General features: G+C 36.6%; 1 protein-coding gene across 11 annotated transcripts in view; it reads left to right on the forward strand.

Moving 5' to 3' along the window:
* Window positions 1-2,043: 2,043 nt before the first annotated feature.
* TP63 (tumor protein p63) overlaps window positions 2,044-18,106 on the forward strand; it is a 271,926-nt gene continuing 255,863 nt past the window's right edge. For 4 of the 11 annotated variants that reach the window (XM_086319210.1, XM_086319220.1, XM_086319351.1 and 1 more), the window contains exon 1: window positions 2,044-2,163. In XM_086319210.1, the coding sequence (XP_086175336.1) occupies window positions 2,153-2,163 (11 nt within the window). In that variant the 5' untranslated portion in view covers window positions 2,044-2,152. Of the gene's footprint in view, window positions 2,164-2,252; window positions 2,466-18,106 lie in introns of those variants that run through there. The other 7 variants (XM_086319190.1, XM_086319202.1, XM_086319324.1 and 4 more) reach the window with 4 other exon arrangements.

Consider the following 18,106-nt stretch of genomic DNA (forward strand, 5'->3'; position numbering starts at 1 on the left):
TAGACTGTGGCCCACCAGGCTCCTCTGTCCATGGAGTTTTCCAAGCAAGGATACTGGAATGGGTTGCCATTTCCTTCTCCAGGGGATCTTCCCAACCCAGGGACTGAACCTTGTATCTCCTACATTGGCAGGAGGATTCTTTACCACTGTGCCACCTGGAGTGGGGTAATATATATATGTATGTACATATATATATTACTATTTAATATCTGTCCCTCTTAACTTAATAAATTTAGGATTTTTAAAAAAATATCATTGATGTCAGGGCATACATTTTAAATGGTCTTTTTTTAAAATAAATTAAGCTGTAAAAATTTGAAATGCAAAGCATGTTAAGAATGCTTAAAATTAATAATTTATTAATATTTGGAAACCGAGAGCCTCTGATAGTAATTAAAATATTTGCAAGGGTTATGGTTATTTCCTAGAAGTATATAAAAAGCAGGCCTGAAAACAGCACTGGGTCTTTATACTCAAAGTGTGATGCTAAAGCCAGCAGCAGCCATCACCTGGGAGCTTGTATGAAATGAAGAGTCTCAGGCCCCATCTGAAACCTACGGAACTAGAATCTGCATTGACAAGATTTCCAGGTGACTCGCAAGTGCTTTAACATTTGAGAAGCACTACACTTGAGATCACTATTTCACCTCCCATTTTATAAATGGGAAAAGCCAGACACAGTGTGGTGGGACTTGGCCATGCTCAAAGGATATTGAATATTTTAAATTTAAGAACTCTGTATATTCTGGTCATCTGTATTTGCTAATAGCAGGGAGTAAAGCCAAACACTTTAACTCCAATTAACAAATCTATAATTAATTAGTAAAATGATCTTCCCTCAAGTTTCCCATTTTGTAGAACAAGCTGTTTAAATTGGCTGGGGCTCAGACCGGCATATTTGTGAATTTCACAATTCACAGATGTTAGACACTCTCAGGCTAAGTAAGGAAGAGAATGTCAAGTTTTAAATAGCTTCTCCCTTCTATCCTGGCTGCAGCAACAAATAAAATATTTTTATGAAACACATTTTGAACCAAATTTTCTCAAAAGGAAATGTCAAACTGCTCTGAAAAGGACTTTAGATTATCTCACAACTTTGACAACTTCTGATATTACCAGTTTACAGGTGACCTGTGATTAGGGGTGAATGGAGGATGTGAACTTACCTTGTTAGTGACACTTGGACACACTTGTTGTTTGTTTGTTTGTTTTTTCTGTTGGAGTCTATTTTAATTTAGCTTCTGAATCATATTTCATTCAATTTCCAAATCCACAAAACCATGATTGATTTACAGCCTGTATTCAGAAAGGAAGTGAATTATTCTGTATGTAGACTTTTGATATATTGTTTTGGATATATGAACAAGTTAATGGTTTTACTCCAAAGTAGCTCGAGCTAAAAACCAGCCAAAACAATAGACATAAATAAAAAAGTGGGAAAGACTGAGAGAGACAGAAAGAACTCAAATGTTTGCAGTAACAGGCAATTTGAAATAATTTTGTAAGCTTCAAAATAGTCAAAAATACTACATTATTTTCCATTAATATGCTTTAAGAAAATTATGTGTGTGTGTTTGAGGTAGGATATTTTAAAAATTCAATAAAGGTTTTTTTTTTTTTTTTTTTTTTAATTTAGGGAAGGCAATACTAAAGGGATGTGAATGGGTATCTCTTTTAGTTGAGACGAAGAGTGAGTTCTAGGTTAAATATAATCAAGGAATTTCCCCGTCTTTGCTATTTGAGATTGTGACCACAACAGGCGGTTGGCTGAAAGGGAGAATGAAGGGGGGGTGGGGGCGGGGGGGGGAGGACAGAGAGGTGGAGATGAAGAAGATAAAAAAAAAAAAAAAAAGCTCCCTAAGCAGCTCTGTGAAATACTTAGTTCCAGAAGCAGTCACAGAAGTCCTCAAATTAAATCAGTATGCAGATACGAGAAAGCATTAATTAGTTGGAGCAGGGTGGACATTCATTAGCTCTGCTCTGTTGTGAAAGTCCTGGCTGCTGAAATTAAACTCTGATGCCATTCATGCCAGCATCCAATCACCAGAGAGACCAGAAGTTCAGAGATGACTCCAAATTGCCAACGAGTGTGGCCACTATACATGAAGGACTCTAAAGCCGTAGTAGAAAAGGAAGAACAACTTTAGAGAGGATGCCCAGCTGGTAAGATTCGACTGTTTCTGGTGTTTTAATCACTTGATGAATCTCATTGGTTCAAATCGAGAAACGCTCCGCCTCTTTTCAAATATGTGTGAAGGGGGAAAGTGTCTACACGGTCTATGTCTGATAGCATTTGACCCTATTGCTTTGAGCCTCCTGGCTCGATATCTATGCATACACAGGTATATGTGTATATGTTATATACTTTTCTCCATTTATTGATATCAAAGAGAGGTGAAGGAAATGAATTTTGAAACTTCACGGTGTGCCACCCTACAGTACTGTCCCGACCCTTACATCCAGCGGTGAGTTTAAACGTGAGATAAACTTCTATCAAAATTTAATTGGAATGCCTTGTGTATGATGAGTGTTTCTGCTGTATTCAAAGAGCAGCCTCTCTTTGTTTATGAGCACAGTGATATTATTTTGCACTTTCTGTGGACTTAAAGTGGTCTGTGGGCATCTCTTCTAGGTTTCCTTTTTAGTTCCTATCTGAATGTACAAAGTAACAAAGTCTGAAGACAGTCTTCCCATGATGTCTCAGAAAATTTTCACACCATTTTAAGATGTTTAAAATCTGTTATTTGCCAGGCTCAGCACTCACCCACCCAAGTAGAAGACATTTCATTGGACAGGGACATAATAGACTGTGAGTGATCTTCAAGTCAAAATAAACACAGAATAATTTTGATTTATGCAATAAAAAATAGATAAATAGCCATTGTTATACTAAACAGATTGTGGCTTGTCATTTTGGCTCTATAGCATATTTTCTTCTTGATTTGTTTCAAAACAAACATCATCTTTTGACAAATCCGACTTTTAAAACTTATAATTATCCTGAATTGTATTTCTGCTTATAGGAAGTAATGTTTGCCTAGCACTAAGAGGGAATATTAGTGAGTGTGCACAGTGTGTGTGTGTGTGTACGTGTTTCAAATTAGAGGCTGCTATTTTTAAACTGGTAAATGAAATCTGAACAGTGTTTTTCCAGTCATAAAGTTATGGGAAATATTCCAGTCGTATGTAGCAGTGTGATGTTGTTAATTTAACAGCATGAGATTTGATGTTGGAATGTCATACTTTATTTTCTGAGACTAATGAGGGAGGTCCTCTGGCTGTTGAAAACGGTGTGGTTCCAAAAGGGTTAACTTGTCATTCACCACGAGTGCCTAGGAGAGAATCAGTTCAGCAGCAGAGTAGGTTCTCTGGCCAGGACTCACTGTCCAATTGCCCAGGCAATTAAAGAGGCCATGTGATCTTTCTTCATTAATATGAGTTATTACCATGTAAACAATAATGTAGACTATGTATTGTGTTGGCCAAAAATTTCGTTCAGGTTTTTCCATAACATCTTACACAAAAATCCAAATGAACTTTTTGGCCAACCCTATGAACGCAACTTCTTTCCCTGTGATATTTCTGGTGGACTGTGTGAGAAGGCAGAAGAAGGAAAGAAAGGGAGAAGCGTGAATGGAATGGTGGAGAGAGTAAGAGAAGAAAAGAAGAAAAAGGAAAGAGAGAGAAAGCAAGTTCGTTGTTCTCCAGGTTGAAGTGAGAAATGTGTATGGTGATTTGATTCCTGCCTTGCTGTGCATTGCAAACAATAGTAGCAAAAATGAATGGCTCTAGAATTCATGTTCTTATATAAGATTTTGTTGGCATTGTGGAGTGAGTGGATAAAGAGAGAAATATTAAAGATTTTCTAGTTCTCAAAATTTTTCCAGCCTCAACATTTTATACTTCAATAAAATCTTTGGAAGAATATTTCTAAGAGGATAATTCTGGTGAAACATTAGCTGTATAATGTGTCCCCTGAGGACATCTTTTTTAAAGTAGGTGCTTGGATCTACCTCAGCTCTAGAAGAAACTTTCTTCTATTGACTAGCAACCTGCATGTCAGTCACGAAGACCTCTGTCCAGGTGTATTTCTAATGATTGATGAGGGAAGCCTGTAAATATGAATACACAAGGAAATTGCTTTTCAGAGTGTCCTACCAACCTGCCCGTTGATGGAGCAAATATCATCTCAATTTTTGACAGACTGTAAAATTTAAAATAATAATAGTACTTTAAAAATGTTTTAAATTCTGCTGAATCTCTGAACTTAATGGCAAGAGTCACTTTTGGGGAAAGGGGGTTCATGTTGGGCAGCTGTGAGATGGTGGTGCTGAGTGATCAGTGAACATTTATTTGCCAAATAAATTGTTTTAGGTAAGATTATCTACTTCTCATTTGTCATTAAAACTTAATTGGAAAATAAACTAAAGAAAAATGTTCCTTGCCAACCATCTACTTACTCTGATCAAGGCACTGGAAATACAAAAATGAACAAGGTATGGCTGTAATGTTTAACTCTACAATACTTACATATTTAATAATGAACATTTTCCTCATATTTTTAACCACTGTCAGATATTTCAAGTTCTGAATTATTATATTTTTCTGTCTAGACTGTTTAGGGAATAAATGAATGAATAACTGGAATATCACTATAAGAAAGAATCAAACAATATTCTGTTTGATTCCTCAGGAGTGAATGGGTTTGAGCTGGTTTTTCTAAGCAGACAATCCTTGTAGTTCTCAGTTTACAAAATCTATTTTAAGTAAGACCAAATTTAATCATTCCATAATCATAGTCATCTACATAGTTAAATTTGTCTTTTTCCTGACCTTGTCTTTAGAAAGAAGTTATAAAAGAGAATTTTCATAAAAGGAAAGAACAGGATTTCTTGTTATTTTTAGCTGTAAGCTACCTTAATGCATGAATTTCCTTTTATCAAAGAATACAATAAATGAGAGCTGCTATTATCATTTATTACTGAATGTTAATGCCATTTCCCCAAAAGCCAGTTTTAATATACATTTCAAAATATGATGGTAATCATTCTCTCGGTTAAAATTTAGATTTCTAAGTTTTTTTTTTTTTGCTTTTTTTGCCCTTTGCACCTGAACATATTAACATATTATGCATTTGGTTGTGCTCTGATGTGGATGCTAATTTACTGTAGTTTTTACAAAAACTTTTCTGAAAATCAAAGATATGGAAAGATACTGAAACTATCTAAGCTATATACAAGAGGAAAAGGTAGACAAATCACCAGTTTTGTGACTTTATTGCTACCTTTGTTAAAAAAAATAGATGAAATTGTGGAAATTAATAAACAAGAGCCAAACGGTAAAATACCATTTCCTTATAAATTAAAACCATAATCAATGAGTTCTGTTTATTTTTTATTTGTAAATATTCAAAATGAATTTAAATTTTAGCATTTTAGGAGTTAAATTTTGTTAATTTATCATTTGGGTTATAATTTGGGCCTTTTTTCATAATTAGTTTTGGAATTGCCACCTCATTTTTAACATAGATCTCTTTAACCAAGTAATTCTAAAAGACAGATTGAATTCCTCCAAATGTCATTTTGAAGATTAACCAGTTAAAATGATAAAAAGGAATCAAGATTAAATTTTGAAACATTATGATAGCTGAGGACTAAAATAAGAGAAAGTAAAACATTACAATTTGAACCACTGGTAAAATGATTTTGAGTTTGTTTCTTTGTTTTTTTTTTTTTTTTTTTCCCCGACACCCTCTACTCAAAGACGTTTAAACTGTTAAAGTACTCTATGGATGAGTAAGAAGTATTTCCTGTGTAAATTACATATTGATTGTGAATTTTATGCTTTACTGGCTTAAAGGTCAATTTTTTAAACTGTGTTTTTTAAATATATCCCAAAGGACAAGGAGGGCTGTGGATGATAATGAATTTACAGTGGAGGATCATTTTATTTGTCAAATACCATCTCATAAAGACAGATGCAGTGTTTGTGTAGAGTGTCTTCAATTTGCTTCTCCACATCCGTCCTATATCCTTTTGTTCTGAATCCCAGGAAGCTGACTTATGAAGACTTCCTTATGAAGCAGTTCCTTTCTCTTCTGTTTTCTCTTGGGTTCTATCAGTGGGTACCTCTAGCAGGAGATCAAAGGACAGGAAGAGGATGAATTGGGGGTTTATGCTTCCCTGTTTCTCCGTGGGGTTTTCCACTAAAGGTTGCAGGTCTACAGGGGCTCTTACCACAGGTCTGGGTATCTTGAGTTTGAGTAACTTCTCTCTACTCTCCTTTTCCTTCAAACTTAGGGGTGTAACAATTTTTAGTCACTGCTAACTCCAAAAAGTCATACCATATCTCTTCTCCCTTCATCAATAGTCCCTTTATTAAACTCTCTTAATTTACTTTTTTCAAATGCTTTTTCCTTTCAGGATCACATCCAGTAGAAAAATGAAAAATGTGCCCATAGTGTTCTTTATGTACACATGGAGACTTTGAAAATTAATAAATCATTTAATAATATAATTTTGATGCCATTTTAGGATGTATCCATCCATTTCAATGAGCAAACCATTTTTAATACAGCTAATCCATTAATTTTAGCCAGTTCCCTAATCACTCAGTTTCTGTGTCTGACTGAAAGGAATGAGCCAACATGCTGCAATCTGTATAGCTTTTACATCAGTACTTGAAATGAAGAAAGGCAGAGGGCAGGGAGAATTGATTCATGAAGTAAAATAAAGATGCAGTTTATCAACAGGGACTAATGTAGTCACCAATTGTAGTCAAGAAAAATCTGCCTCCAACCCTTACAATTTTCACTAGAATAAATGTCAAAAGACCTTTGTGACCCATGGTTGTTAGCCAAGAGTAAAATGTTCTATAATTCTGTACACAGCTCCTGAACTGTGAGTGCATTTAAATGGCAGAGAGGCAGGGAAGTGTGTCAGCTGAGGGCACATAGGACTTACCAAAAGATCTGGGTAATAGTCTTAACGCCACCACTAACTGATCATGTGACTTTCATGGAACCCACTTTAGCCATCCAAATCAAAGTTTCCTGGTAAGTTACCTAGTCTACTGTTCATAGCTAAAATGCTGAGAATTAAATAATAACCCACTAAACTCTTAAATGCATCCACTTAGTGTACTTCTAGGTTCTACTGTTGTGTATATAGGGGCTTCCCTGGTGGCTCAACGGTAAAAAAAAAAAATCCACTTGCTGTGCAGGAGATGCAGGTTCGATTTCTGGGTCAGGAAGATCCCATGGAGAAGGAAATGGCAACTCATTCCAGTACTCTTGCCCCGAGAATCCCATGGATGGAGGAGACTTGCAGGTTACAGTCCATGGTGTCACAAAAGATTTGGACATGATTTAGTGACTAAACAACAACTAGTGTGTGTACAGCACACTGGTGAACTAGAATTTCCTTCCCAGCAACAACTGTGTCCTCATGCAGGCATACCTAGCTTTTATTTCGCTCTATATGATCTTTAAGCACAAAGATGATTATGAGTCCTGCCCCATGATGTTGATTTATCTCCATTCTTCTGCTTTAGAATTGAGAAATTTAAAACCTAGAGAGGTTAAGGGACTTGCCTAAAATCACATACAAAAACAGTAGCAGAACCAAGCCTAGAATCCAAGTCTCTCCCCCATTCAATGCTTTCTACCACAGAACATACTATTTTATTAGATCCATATAGAACTTTATGAGTAACAAAGTGTTATTCAACACGTTATGTAGCTGATTCAGCAGGACAGATGAGGCAAGCAAAATAATGGTCTCTAGCAACAGTCGTGTCTTCTTTTTTTATTTTGTATTGAGGTACAGCCGATTAACAATGTTGTGATACTTCCAGGTGAATAGCAAAGGGACTCAGCAGTACATATGTATGTATCCATTCTCCCCCAAACTCCCCTGTCATCCAGACTGCCATGTAATGTTGAGCAGAGTTCCATGTGCTATACAGTAAGTCCTTGTTGGCCTCCCATTTTAAATATAGCAGTGCATACATGTCCATCCCAAACTCCCTGTCTATCCTTTCCTCCCATCCTTCCCCCTGGAAGGATAAGCTTGTTCTTGAATTCTTTGTGTCTATTTCTGTTTTATAAGTTTATCTGGATTATTTCTTTTTAGAAGATTTAGATTCTTCTTTATTCATTCCTCTGTTGATGGACATTTAGGTTGATTCCATGTCTTGGCTATTTTAAACAGTGCTGCAGTGAACATTGGAATGCAAGTATCTTTTCAGATCATGTTTTTCTCCAGATATATGCCTAGGAGTGGACTGCAGGTCATATGGTAGCTCTATTTTTAGTTTTTTATGGAACTATGTTATATTACACATGATTATATGTTATATTACACAGCAAAGAGATATTAGGTTGCATATGGAATTAAGGCTGCTAATCGGCTGATCTTATAATAGGTAGATTATCTTGGACTATCCAAGTGGTATATAATCACAAGACTCCTTAAAAGTGAAAGTGGGAGGTCGAAAGTCAAAGTGATATGAGGTGAGCGAAGATTCAATGGATTTTGTAGATGGAAGGGGATCAGGAGCCAAGGAATGGTGGCTGTCTCTAGAAATTGGAAGAAGCAAGGAAACAGATTTTCTTTAACAGCCACCAGGAGGAACACAGGCCTGCCAACATCTTGATTTCAACCCAGTGAAATCTGTCTCAGGCTTCCAACCTGCAGAACTGTGAGATAATACATCTGGGTTGGTTTAAGCCACAAGTTTGTGACATTTTGTTACAGCTGCAATAGGAAACTAATTCACTAGGTAATGAATTTTTATCATCAAATTGTAGATATGGAACCTAAACCTTTTTTTGTTTTGTTTTGTTTTGATTTGTTTGTTTAACTAAAATATTTCATGAGCTTATCTATTTTTCTTGGTGCTGAGTGGGAAAGATAAACGGTATTAGTAGGATACAGTCCTAGACCTCAGGGCTTTAAGGAAGAACTTCATGCATCGAAATACTACAGTGAGGTACAAGAGAGGGTAGAAGGCCCTGGATGTGCAGCCTGAGAATTGCAAATACAAAGCACCCACCATGAAGGCTGCAAGTTGGAAAAGTGACTTTGGTTAGTAGCATCTGTTGAAAAAAAGTGAAAAGTGAAAGTTAGTCACACAGTCCTGTCTGACTCTTTGCTGTCCCATGGACTGTAGCCTGCCAGGCTCCTCAGTCCATGGAATTCTCCAGGCAAGAGTACCGGAGTGGGTTGCCATTTCCTTCTCCAGGGGATCTTCCTGACTCAAGGATCAAACCTGGGTCTCCTGCATTGCAGGCAGATTCTTTTACCAACTGAGCTACTAGGGAGGCCTCTGTTAAGGTTCCTCAAAAAGGTTTTTAGGGAAATACATTTGACTTTCAGGAAGTAACTGAAACTGACACACAAATTCACAGTCAGGAAAACTCAGTAATATGTACATTCACTTCTGATGCTGTTAGGAATTCAGAGAGCCGAGACTCAAAAACCTGAAACTATAACTTGGTAAGTCTATCTGGAGCCTTGGAATTTCACTGTAAACAAAAATAATTTTGATTCATGTACTTCTCAGACCACTCGGGGGGAAATAGTTGTAGGCCTTCTGTGCTATAAGGTTCCCAGTTAATTTTAGGTTTCCAGTTACACTGATGGCACCCTCTGAGAAACTGAGCATGAGGGGAAGGCATGCAAAATGCAGCATTTTTATCGAGCACCCCAGAAGATTTGCTTGTATACACACCCAGTTTTGAGAACCACTCTATGCAGGGAGGAGAACTTGGACTGAATATCCCAGTTGAAGCTCATAAAAAGGTACCCAGTGATATGAACAATGGGAGATGCATGCCTTTCCAAAAAGAGACTTCATGTTCTCACTCTATTTAAAAGCCAAATGGATTGTGAGATTAAAGTGGCAATTTTCAATCTGTTTCAAGTCAAGAGAGCCAAGTTTTTGATTAGCTGTTTGCAGCTCAAATTTGTCCTGACAGGGTTTCTATCTCCTTTAAAGAATTCACCAAGAAATAGTCCTCAAGCAACAAGTGATGGATGGATAAAGCACTATAATTATGATCAAAGTCCAAAGACTCCAGTCTATGTAATTATGCACTTCCCAACCTCTGAAAGTCACTTTGTTCCATTTAAAATAGGATGAGACATGGACATGGGGTGATGTGTACTTTTTGGTTTTCACGGTTTGGGAAATGACAGTTATTAACATTTCTGTTTTACCTTAAGCCATAATATTTGGGGAATAATTTAGAGGGAGAGGATTGTCACTCAATTCTTATTGTTTGCCTTCCACTCTCCACTTATATCTGTCTCTCTTTTTATTATAAATTAGCCTCTTTGAAGTTCAGAATGAAATCATTAAGCTTAGAAGTCAAATTATAAGGACTCAAAAATCTCCTTGCCACTTTCTAATCTCTTATACCTTTTTCTGTTGTTTCAAATGAGCAAACTTAATATATCAAGTTGAATAGCAAACACCCATTCTCACTTTCCATTAACTCAAGCAGTTCTTTTATAATTGAGGGCAATGCCAGCATCATAATAATAAGACTGATAAAGCATTTTTAGTTGAGAAGTACAAAACTGAAAATTGTTGTGACAATTTAATCAGCTGCATGGTTACCTAGAGTAGATTTTTAATGTAAGGGTTTTGTTGTTGTTGTTGTTGTTGGATTGTTTGGCTGTTTGTTTTCTTTTGTTTTAAGTATAATGGTATAGATTGAGGCAGTATAGATTTGGATAGAATACATACAAATTCATGGTGGGGATAATGCTGCGATCAACACTTTTGTTTCTTAAGTTAAGTATGTTATGTCTTAAGATTATTGATTGAATTTAATTTATCCTCCAAATACATTTGACGTTTCGTCAAGGTGGTCAATTTTTAGAGCTTCCTTAAAAAAATCAAGTCTTAATTATTTTTATTTGAAATTCAGCATTAGCTTTTCTTTTTCCTTTCTGACTCAGGGAACTTCCATTTTTATGATTGAACTTAGTAGTGTCACTTCTTAACCATGTAATTTTATTCATTGAAACTTTCCATGAGAAAGCTCACTTTCTTCCAAATTTTTCATCACAACCTCCCCTAAATAAAAAGTGCTAATAAGATGTATGTTTCCATTTTATTTTTCTTTTAAACCCTCTTATCTCAGGCAATGAGTGAAAAATTTTCTTATAGGATTTTCAAACTAATGAATTTTTTCAGGATCCCAGTTGATACTATCTAAAATGATAAGTCTTTGCACCTGCATAATCTATTTTGTAGTATACTGTAGAGATTGATATGGCTTAAATGAATATTTTCAGCTTAGTGAAGAGCTCTCGGTGGATGACTTCGCTTCATGTTAGCACTGGTGTGAAGGTAGGCCATCCTAGGTGCTACATTTGCACTAACACATTTGATAGACCCTTAGGTTAAATCATGTCTTCACCGAGTGAAAGTCTTGTCTCTGAAAGCACTGCTTGCTCTTCTGTCATTTGAGGACCCACCTTATCTTTCCACATAAAATGTATATATAATTTTTACATCAAAATCTTGAATCATTTCCCCTCCCTACTTTTCCTTTTTTTAATAGATGTTCTATATACCTTCACTTCTTGAGAAGACAGAACATACCTGAGAAAGCTTAAATACCACAAAACACTTTAAAAAAATAGTTAAACTTTGCTCTGCAAAAGTAAATTTAGGGCAGTTTGTGAGAGAAATTATGATAGCCACTATCAAAAAGAAAAACACCCAATAAAACTGACAAAATATGTAACATATGGATTTTATGAAAAGTGTTTTTTTATCTGGTTTGCCAAGCAAATTTTGAAGGAGTTTTATAAATTAGCAAATATTTAAATAAATTGATAAATACTGTTGGTTGGCGTGACAAGGAGGAATAGAAAAAGGGAAATTATAAAGTCTTAAAATGTCTAAGCTTATTTGAAATGAAAAAAAATATTCATTAATGTTCAGTAAATATTTACTAAATTAATACATAATAAGAAATTTAAAAATTCAAAGTTTTTAAGTATCAGTTTTTACTATAGATCTTTTAGCTTTATCTGAATTAAGACCAGGATAAAGGAAGATCTTTGAAGATAAATGTCAGAGCACCTTAGGTATTCTCAAATGAAACACTCAGATAAAAGTACTTGTGATTTGATATTAATGATATCAAAAATTATCAGACAAATGCCATGTTCTCAACAATATTAGAAGCCAGCAAAACAAATCTAATAAAACAGTTGTTTTCCATATCACCTTCTAGCTCCATAATTTTTATACTTAACATATAATCATAAAATAATTTCAATATTTTATTATATAAATTACATAAGAACTTTCCATATACAAATATGGACATTTACAAATAGCCAAGAATAGAAGAGAAGTGAAAGGCAAAAGATGAAAGATATATCCATCTGAATGCAGAGCTCCAAAGAATAGCAAGGAGAGATAAGAAAGGCTTCATAAGTGATAGATGGAAAAAACAGAGGAAAATAAAGAATGGGAAAGGCTAGAGATCTCTTCAAGAAAATTAGAGATACCAAGGGAAACTTTTATGCAAAGATGGGCTCGATAAAGGACAGGAACAGTATGGACTGAAAGATATTAAGAAGAGGTGGCAAGAATACAAGAAGACTATACAAAAAAGATCTTCATGACCCAGATAACCATGATCGTGTGATCACTCATGTAGAGCCAAACATCCTGGAATGCGAAGTCAAGTGGGCCTTAGGAAGCATCACTATGAACAAAGCTAGTGGAGATGATGAAATTCCAGCTGAGTTATTTCAGATCCTAAAAGATGATGGTGTGAAAGTGCTGCACTCAATATGCCAACAAATTTGGGAAAACTCAACAGTGACCACAGGACTGGAAAATGTCAGTTTTCATTCCAATGGCAAAGAATGTTCAAACTATCACACAATTGTACTCATCTCACACATTAGCAAAGTAATGCTCAAAATTCTCCAAGCTTAGCTTCAATAGCACATGAACTGAAAACTTTCAGATGTTCAAGCTGGATTTAGAAAAGGCAGAGGAGTACACATGTCTCTTTCAATTCTGGTTTCCTCGGTGTGTATGCCCAGCAGTGGGATTGCTGGGTCATATGGCAGTTCTATTTCCAGTTTTTTAAGGAATCTCCACACTGTCTCCATAGTGGCTGTACTAGTTTGCATTCCCACCAACAGTGTAAGAGGGTTCCCTTTTCTCCACATCCTCTCCAGCATTTATTGCTTGTAGACTTTTGGATCGCAGCCATTCTGACTGGCGTGAAACGGTACCTCATTGTGGTTTTGATTTGCATTTCTCTAATAATGAGTGATGTTGAGCATCTTTTCATGTGTTTGTTAGCCATCGGTATGTCTTCTTTGCAGAAATGTCTATTTAGTTTCAAAAAAAAAAAAAAAAAAAAAGAAAAGGCAGAGGAACCAGAGATCAAATTGCCAACATCTGTTGGATTTTAGAAAAAGCAAGAGAATTCCAGAAAACCATCTAATTCTGTTTTATTGAATATGCTACAGCCTTTGACTGTGTAGATCACAACAAACTATGGAAAATTCTTCAAGAGATGGGAATATCAGACCACCTTACCTGCCTCCTGAGAAATCTGTATGCCTGTCAAGAAGCAACAGTTAGAACTGGACATGGAACAACGGACTAGTTCAAAATTGGGAAAGAAATACTTCAAGGCTGTATATTGTCACCCTGCTTAGTTAACTTATATGCAGAGTACATCAAGTGAAATGTCAGGCTGGATGAAGGCCAAGCTGGAATCAAGATTGCAGGGAGAAATATCAATAACCTCAGATATATAGATGACACCACCTTTATGGAAAAAAGCAAAGAAGAACAAAAGAGCCTCCTGGTGGAAGTGAAAGAGGAGAGTGAAAAAGTTTTAAGTGGGCTTAAAACTCAACATTCAAAAAACAAAGATCATGGCATCTGGTCCCATCACTTCATAGCAAATAGATGGGGAAACAAACAAAACAGTGAGAGATTTTATTTTCTTGGCCTCCAGAATCACCGCAGATGGTGACTGCTGCCATGAAATTAAAAGACACTTGCTCCTTGGAAGAAAACTTATGACCAACCTAGACAGCATATTAAAAAGCAGAGACATTACTTTGCTGACAAAGGTCCGTCTAGTCAAAATTATGGTTTTTCCAGTTGTCATGTATGGATGTGAGAGTTGGACCATAAAGAAAGTTGAGTGCTAAAAAACTGATGCTTTTGAACCATGGTGTTGGAAAAGACTCTTGAGTGTCCCTTGGACTGCAAGGAGATCAAACCAGTCCATCCTAAAGGAAATCAGTCCCAAATATTCATTGGAAGAACTGATATTGAAGCTGAAACTACAAAACTTTGGCCACCTGATATGAAGAACTGACTCACTGTAAAAGACCCTGATGCTGGGAAAGACTGAAGGCAGGAGGAGAAGTGGATGACAGAGGATGAGATGGTTGGATGGCATCACCGACTCGATGGACATGAGTTTGAGCAACTCTGGGAGCTGGTGATGGACAGGGAAGCCTGGCATGCTGCAGTCCATGGGGTCACAAAGAATCATACATGACTGAGTGACTGAACTGAACTGAACATTCCATACATTTTGTATTTATCAAATATATAAGTAATGCATAAGAATTATATCATATTAAGGCAAATTATTATAGTACATTTATTTCCTTTATTGGACATTTAGGTTGGCTATTATAAATTAAAAATAGTATATAGCCACCTTTTAAACTTATTTTCTTGGGATCATTTAATGAAACAAATATTTAAAGAAAGCAAACTAACACATGCTCAATCTATACAAATTACTGTATAATCTACCAATGTTGGGCTTCCCTGATGACTTAGACAGTATTACAAATGAAGAACTAAGTACTGAGAAATTAAGTTTGCCAAGGCCTCAGAGCTAGAAAGTAGGAGTGGAATTAAAATCCAACTGGCTTCCCTGGTGGCTCAGATGGTAAAGAATCTGCCTGCAATGCAAGAGACCCAGTTTGTAGACGAGAGACTGATGCTCAAAAAAATAATTAACTTAACCAAGATGACTTAACTAGTATGTGGAAGGAAGTCTTTGTATTTTCATTTTTATCTGAGTCAGAATTTAAACCAGGACTATCTAATCTAAACACTTTGCTGTTTCACCCAGAATATGCTGCCACCTAAGAAGTAAGAGGATGGGCATATAAAAGTGTATATACTTTTTCAAGTTTTTGGAAAATATTGCTCTTTACAAGGGTATGTCTATACATTTTTCTGGAGTTCCTGTTTAGATATTATTTTAAAAATTTGCTAATTTAATAGATGACGTGTACTTTAACACTTTTTCATTAACTAGGATAATTATAAAAATTACAAATTTTCTAAGATTTCAACTTTTAATCCTGTATTTTTAGAAAATGAGGATGACAGAAACCACTAAATACCGAGTATTTATGGAATTCTTATTATGTAGCAGAAACTGTTCTATTCACTTTACATATTTAATTTTACTCATTTAATTCTCAAATTACCTTAAGAGGTACTTACTAGTATTATCTATTGCTACCCAAGAGACAGCAGCATAATGTTTAAGAGGCTGGATTTAGTGACCAGGATGCCAATCCTGCCAATCAAATTCTCTGCCAATAGTTAGATCTCCTAGCAATCTCTGTGTTTGTTCTCTCATGCATGATGATAGTCTACCTATCTGACTGAGTGGCTTTGAGAATTAAATGAGTGAATTTCACAAAGGACTTAAAGACAACAACTGGCACATAGTAAGTATAGGTGATAGCTTCTATCTTTACAGATGAAGACATGGAGGCACAGAGAGGCTCTGTAATCTGCCCAGGTTACAATGGCTAGACACTGGTGGAGATAGGTAGGCTCCTGATTACCGCAGCATTATTTTTCTATAGTCATACCTTAATTCTCAGTAGACTCTTACTGGCTCAGATGGTAAAGAATCTGCCTGCAATGCAGGATACCCGGGTTTGATCCCTGGATTGGGAAGACCCCTGGAGAAGGCAATGACAACCCTCTTTAGTATTCTTGCCTGGAAAATTCCATGGACAGGGGAGCCTGGCAGGCTACAGTTCATGGGGTCTCAAAGAATCAGACACGACTGAAGTGACTGAGCATGGCATCTGTGTAGGGATGATTTTTGTCCTAATTTTTTTTTTTAATGTTTAGAAACACTAAAAACTATTTAAATTCTAGAAAAATGGTTTGAATCTAAAGACAGAAAGTATGGGAATTCCCTGGTAGTCCAGTGGTTAGGACTCTGCATTTTGACTGCTGTGGGCTCAGGGTTTAATCCCTGGTGGGTGAACTAAGATCCCACAAGCCTCCTAGCACAACCAATAAATACATAAATGGAGGAAGTGTTCCAAAGATTATTTTTACCATTAAAATAACCCTGGAAAAATGTTGGAAACAATCTATTCTGCCTCTGGATATAAATGAGTTTCAACCATCCTAACTAGGACCTCACAAACAGGGATTCAACTTTGAAAGCCTGGAATTGCGCAGTTTGGAAACTCAAGATCGCTTAACCTCAAAAACTCTCTTTTAATTCCTTTTGTTGTTTATTTTGAATCTCCACTTTTGCTCCCCCATTGCTGTTAATAACTCACAAACCCCTCATTCCCTAATTCCTGTTTTGAAATTTACTGATTTAAATGTAATCCTCTTCCACGTACTCTCAACTCTACCCAAAATTAATTCTGCTATTTTCCTGTTTCCACTCTACTAATGTGATATCTTTTGCCAGTGTGATATTTTGACCTTGACATTTCTTTCCTTTTACTCCCCCAGGTAGCTTGTCTTAACTGAAAGCCATTCTTTCCCTGAAAATACCCACATTGCCCGTTGTTCTTCAGTAGAAGCAAAGCCTTTTTATTGAGAAGGTCAAGAGATGGACCTAATATATTTCATATTCAGCACCACTGTTTTCAGATCAGTGTTTACCCACTATCACTCAGCAATTTCATGTGTTTAGAAACCTCTTCATCAATGTGATTTACTGAACCCCATGACAATACACTGACTTTAGGAGCGTCTCCTCTGTAGCTTGGCTCCATTTTCTTCTTTACTTATGCCAACTCTGGAAACTTCAATATCCTTTTGATGTCTTTCCTATAACATAGGCTCACATTTCCTTGGCTTCCTCAACTTAAGGAGCTCTCATTTCTGTTCCGCTCTAGTTACTGACCCACATAATCGGGTCTTGGACTTCCTTGTTACCTGAAGTTATTACAGTCCCAAATCATAGCACCTCACACTTCTATTTCTGCTCAAAATCTATTGTCTCTTCACCGTTCTCACACTCCCAGCCTTCACTGAACCTGTACTGTATGTTCACTCTTACAGGTTCCCCTGCAAAAAACCTCTCTCTTCTTCAAAGTTTGTCTCAATTACTGTTCAGTTCATAGTGTCTTTTGTACATATTTCCTTACAAGTGTCTGTTCACTTATTAGACCCTCACTACTCAAAGTGAGGTACCTGGAACATTACAGAATTTGGGCTCCTACATCAGTCCTATTAAATGAAAATTTGCATCTTAATGAGAACTCAAGTGGGATAAAGTCATGAACACTAAATTTGACAAGCATTGGTCTAGCCAAGTAGTTCTCCATCCATAATCCTGAAAACAGAGCAATGGTAGCACCTGAGGATGTGATATAAATGCTGATTCTCAGGCCTTGTGTGAGCCCTGCTGCTGCTGCTGCTAAGTCAACTTCAGTTGTGTCCGACTCTGTGCAACCCCATAGACGCACTCTGTGCAACCCCATAGACGGCAGCCCACCAGGCTCCCCTGTCCCTGGGATTCTCCAGGCAAGAACACTGGGGTGGGCTGCCATTTCCTTCTCCTATGCCTGAAAGTGAAAAGTGAAAGTGAAGTCGCTCAGTCGTGTCCAACTCTTAGCGACCCCATGGACTGCACCCTACCAGGCTCCTCTGTCCATGGGATTTTCCAGGCAAGAGTACTGGAGTGGGTTGCCATTGCCTTCTCCATGTGTGAGCCCTACCAAATCCAAAAAACCTGGAATTGTGGCCCAGCAACCTGTATTTTAACATATTTTTCAGGAGATTCTGATGCACACTGAACTTTGAG

This window comes from Bos grunniens, chromosome 1 (genome assembly GCF_055505025.1).
Source record: "Bos grunniens cultivar Pamir isolate PY7600 chromosome 1, Bosgru_T2T1.0, whole genome shotgun sequence".
Lineage (NCBI taxonomy): Eukaryota > Metazoa > Chordata > Mammalia > Artiodactyla > Bovidae > Bos > Bos grunniens.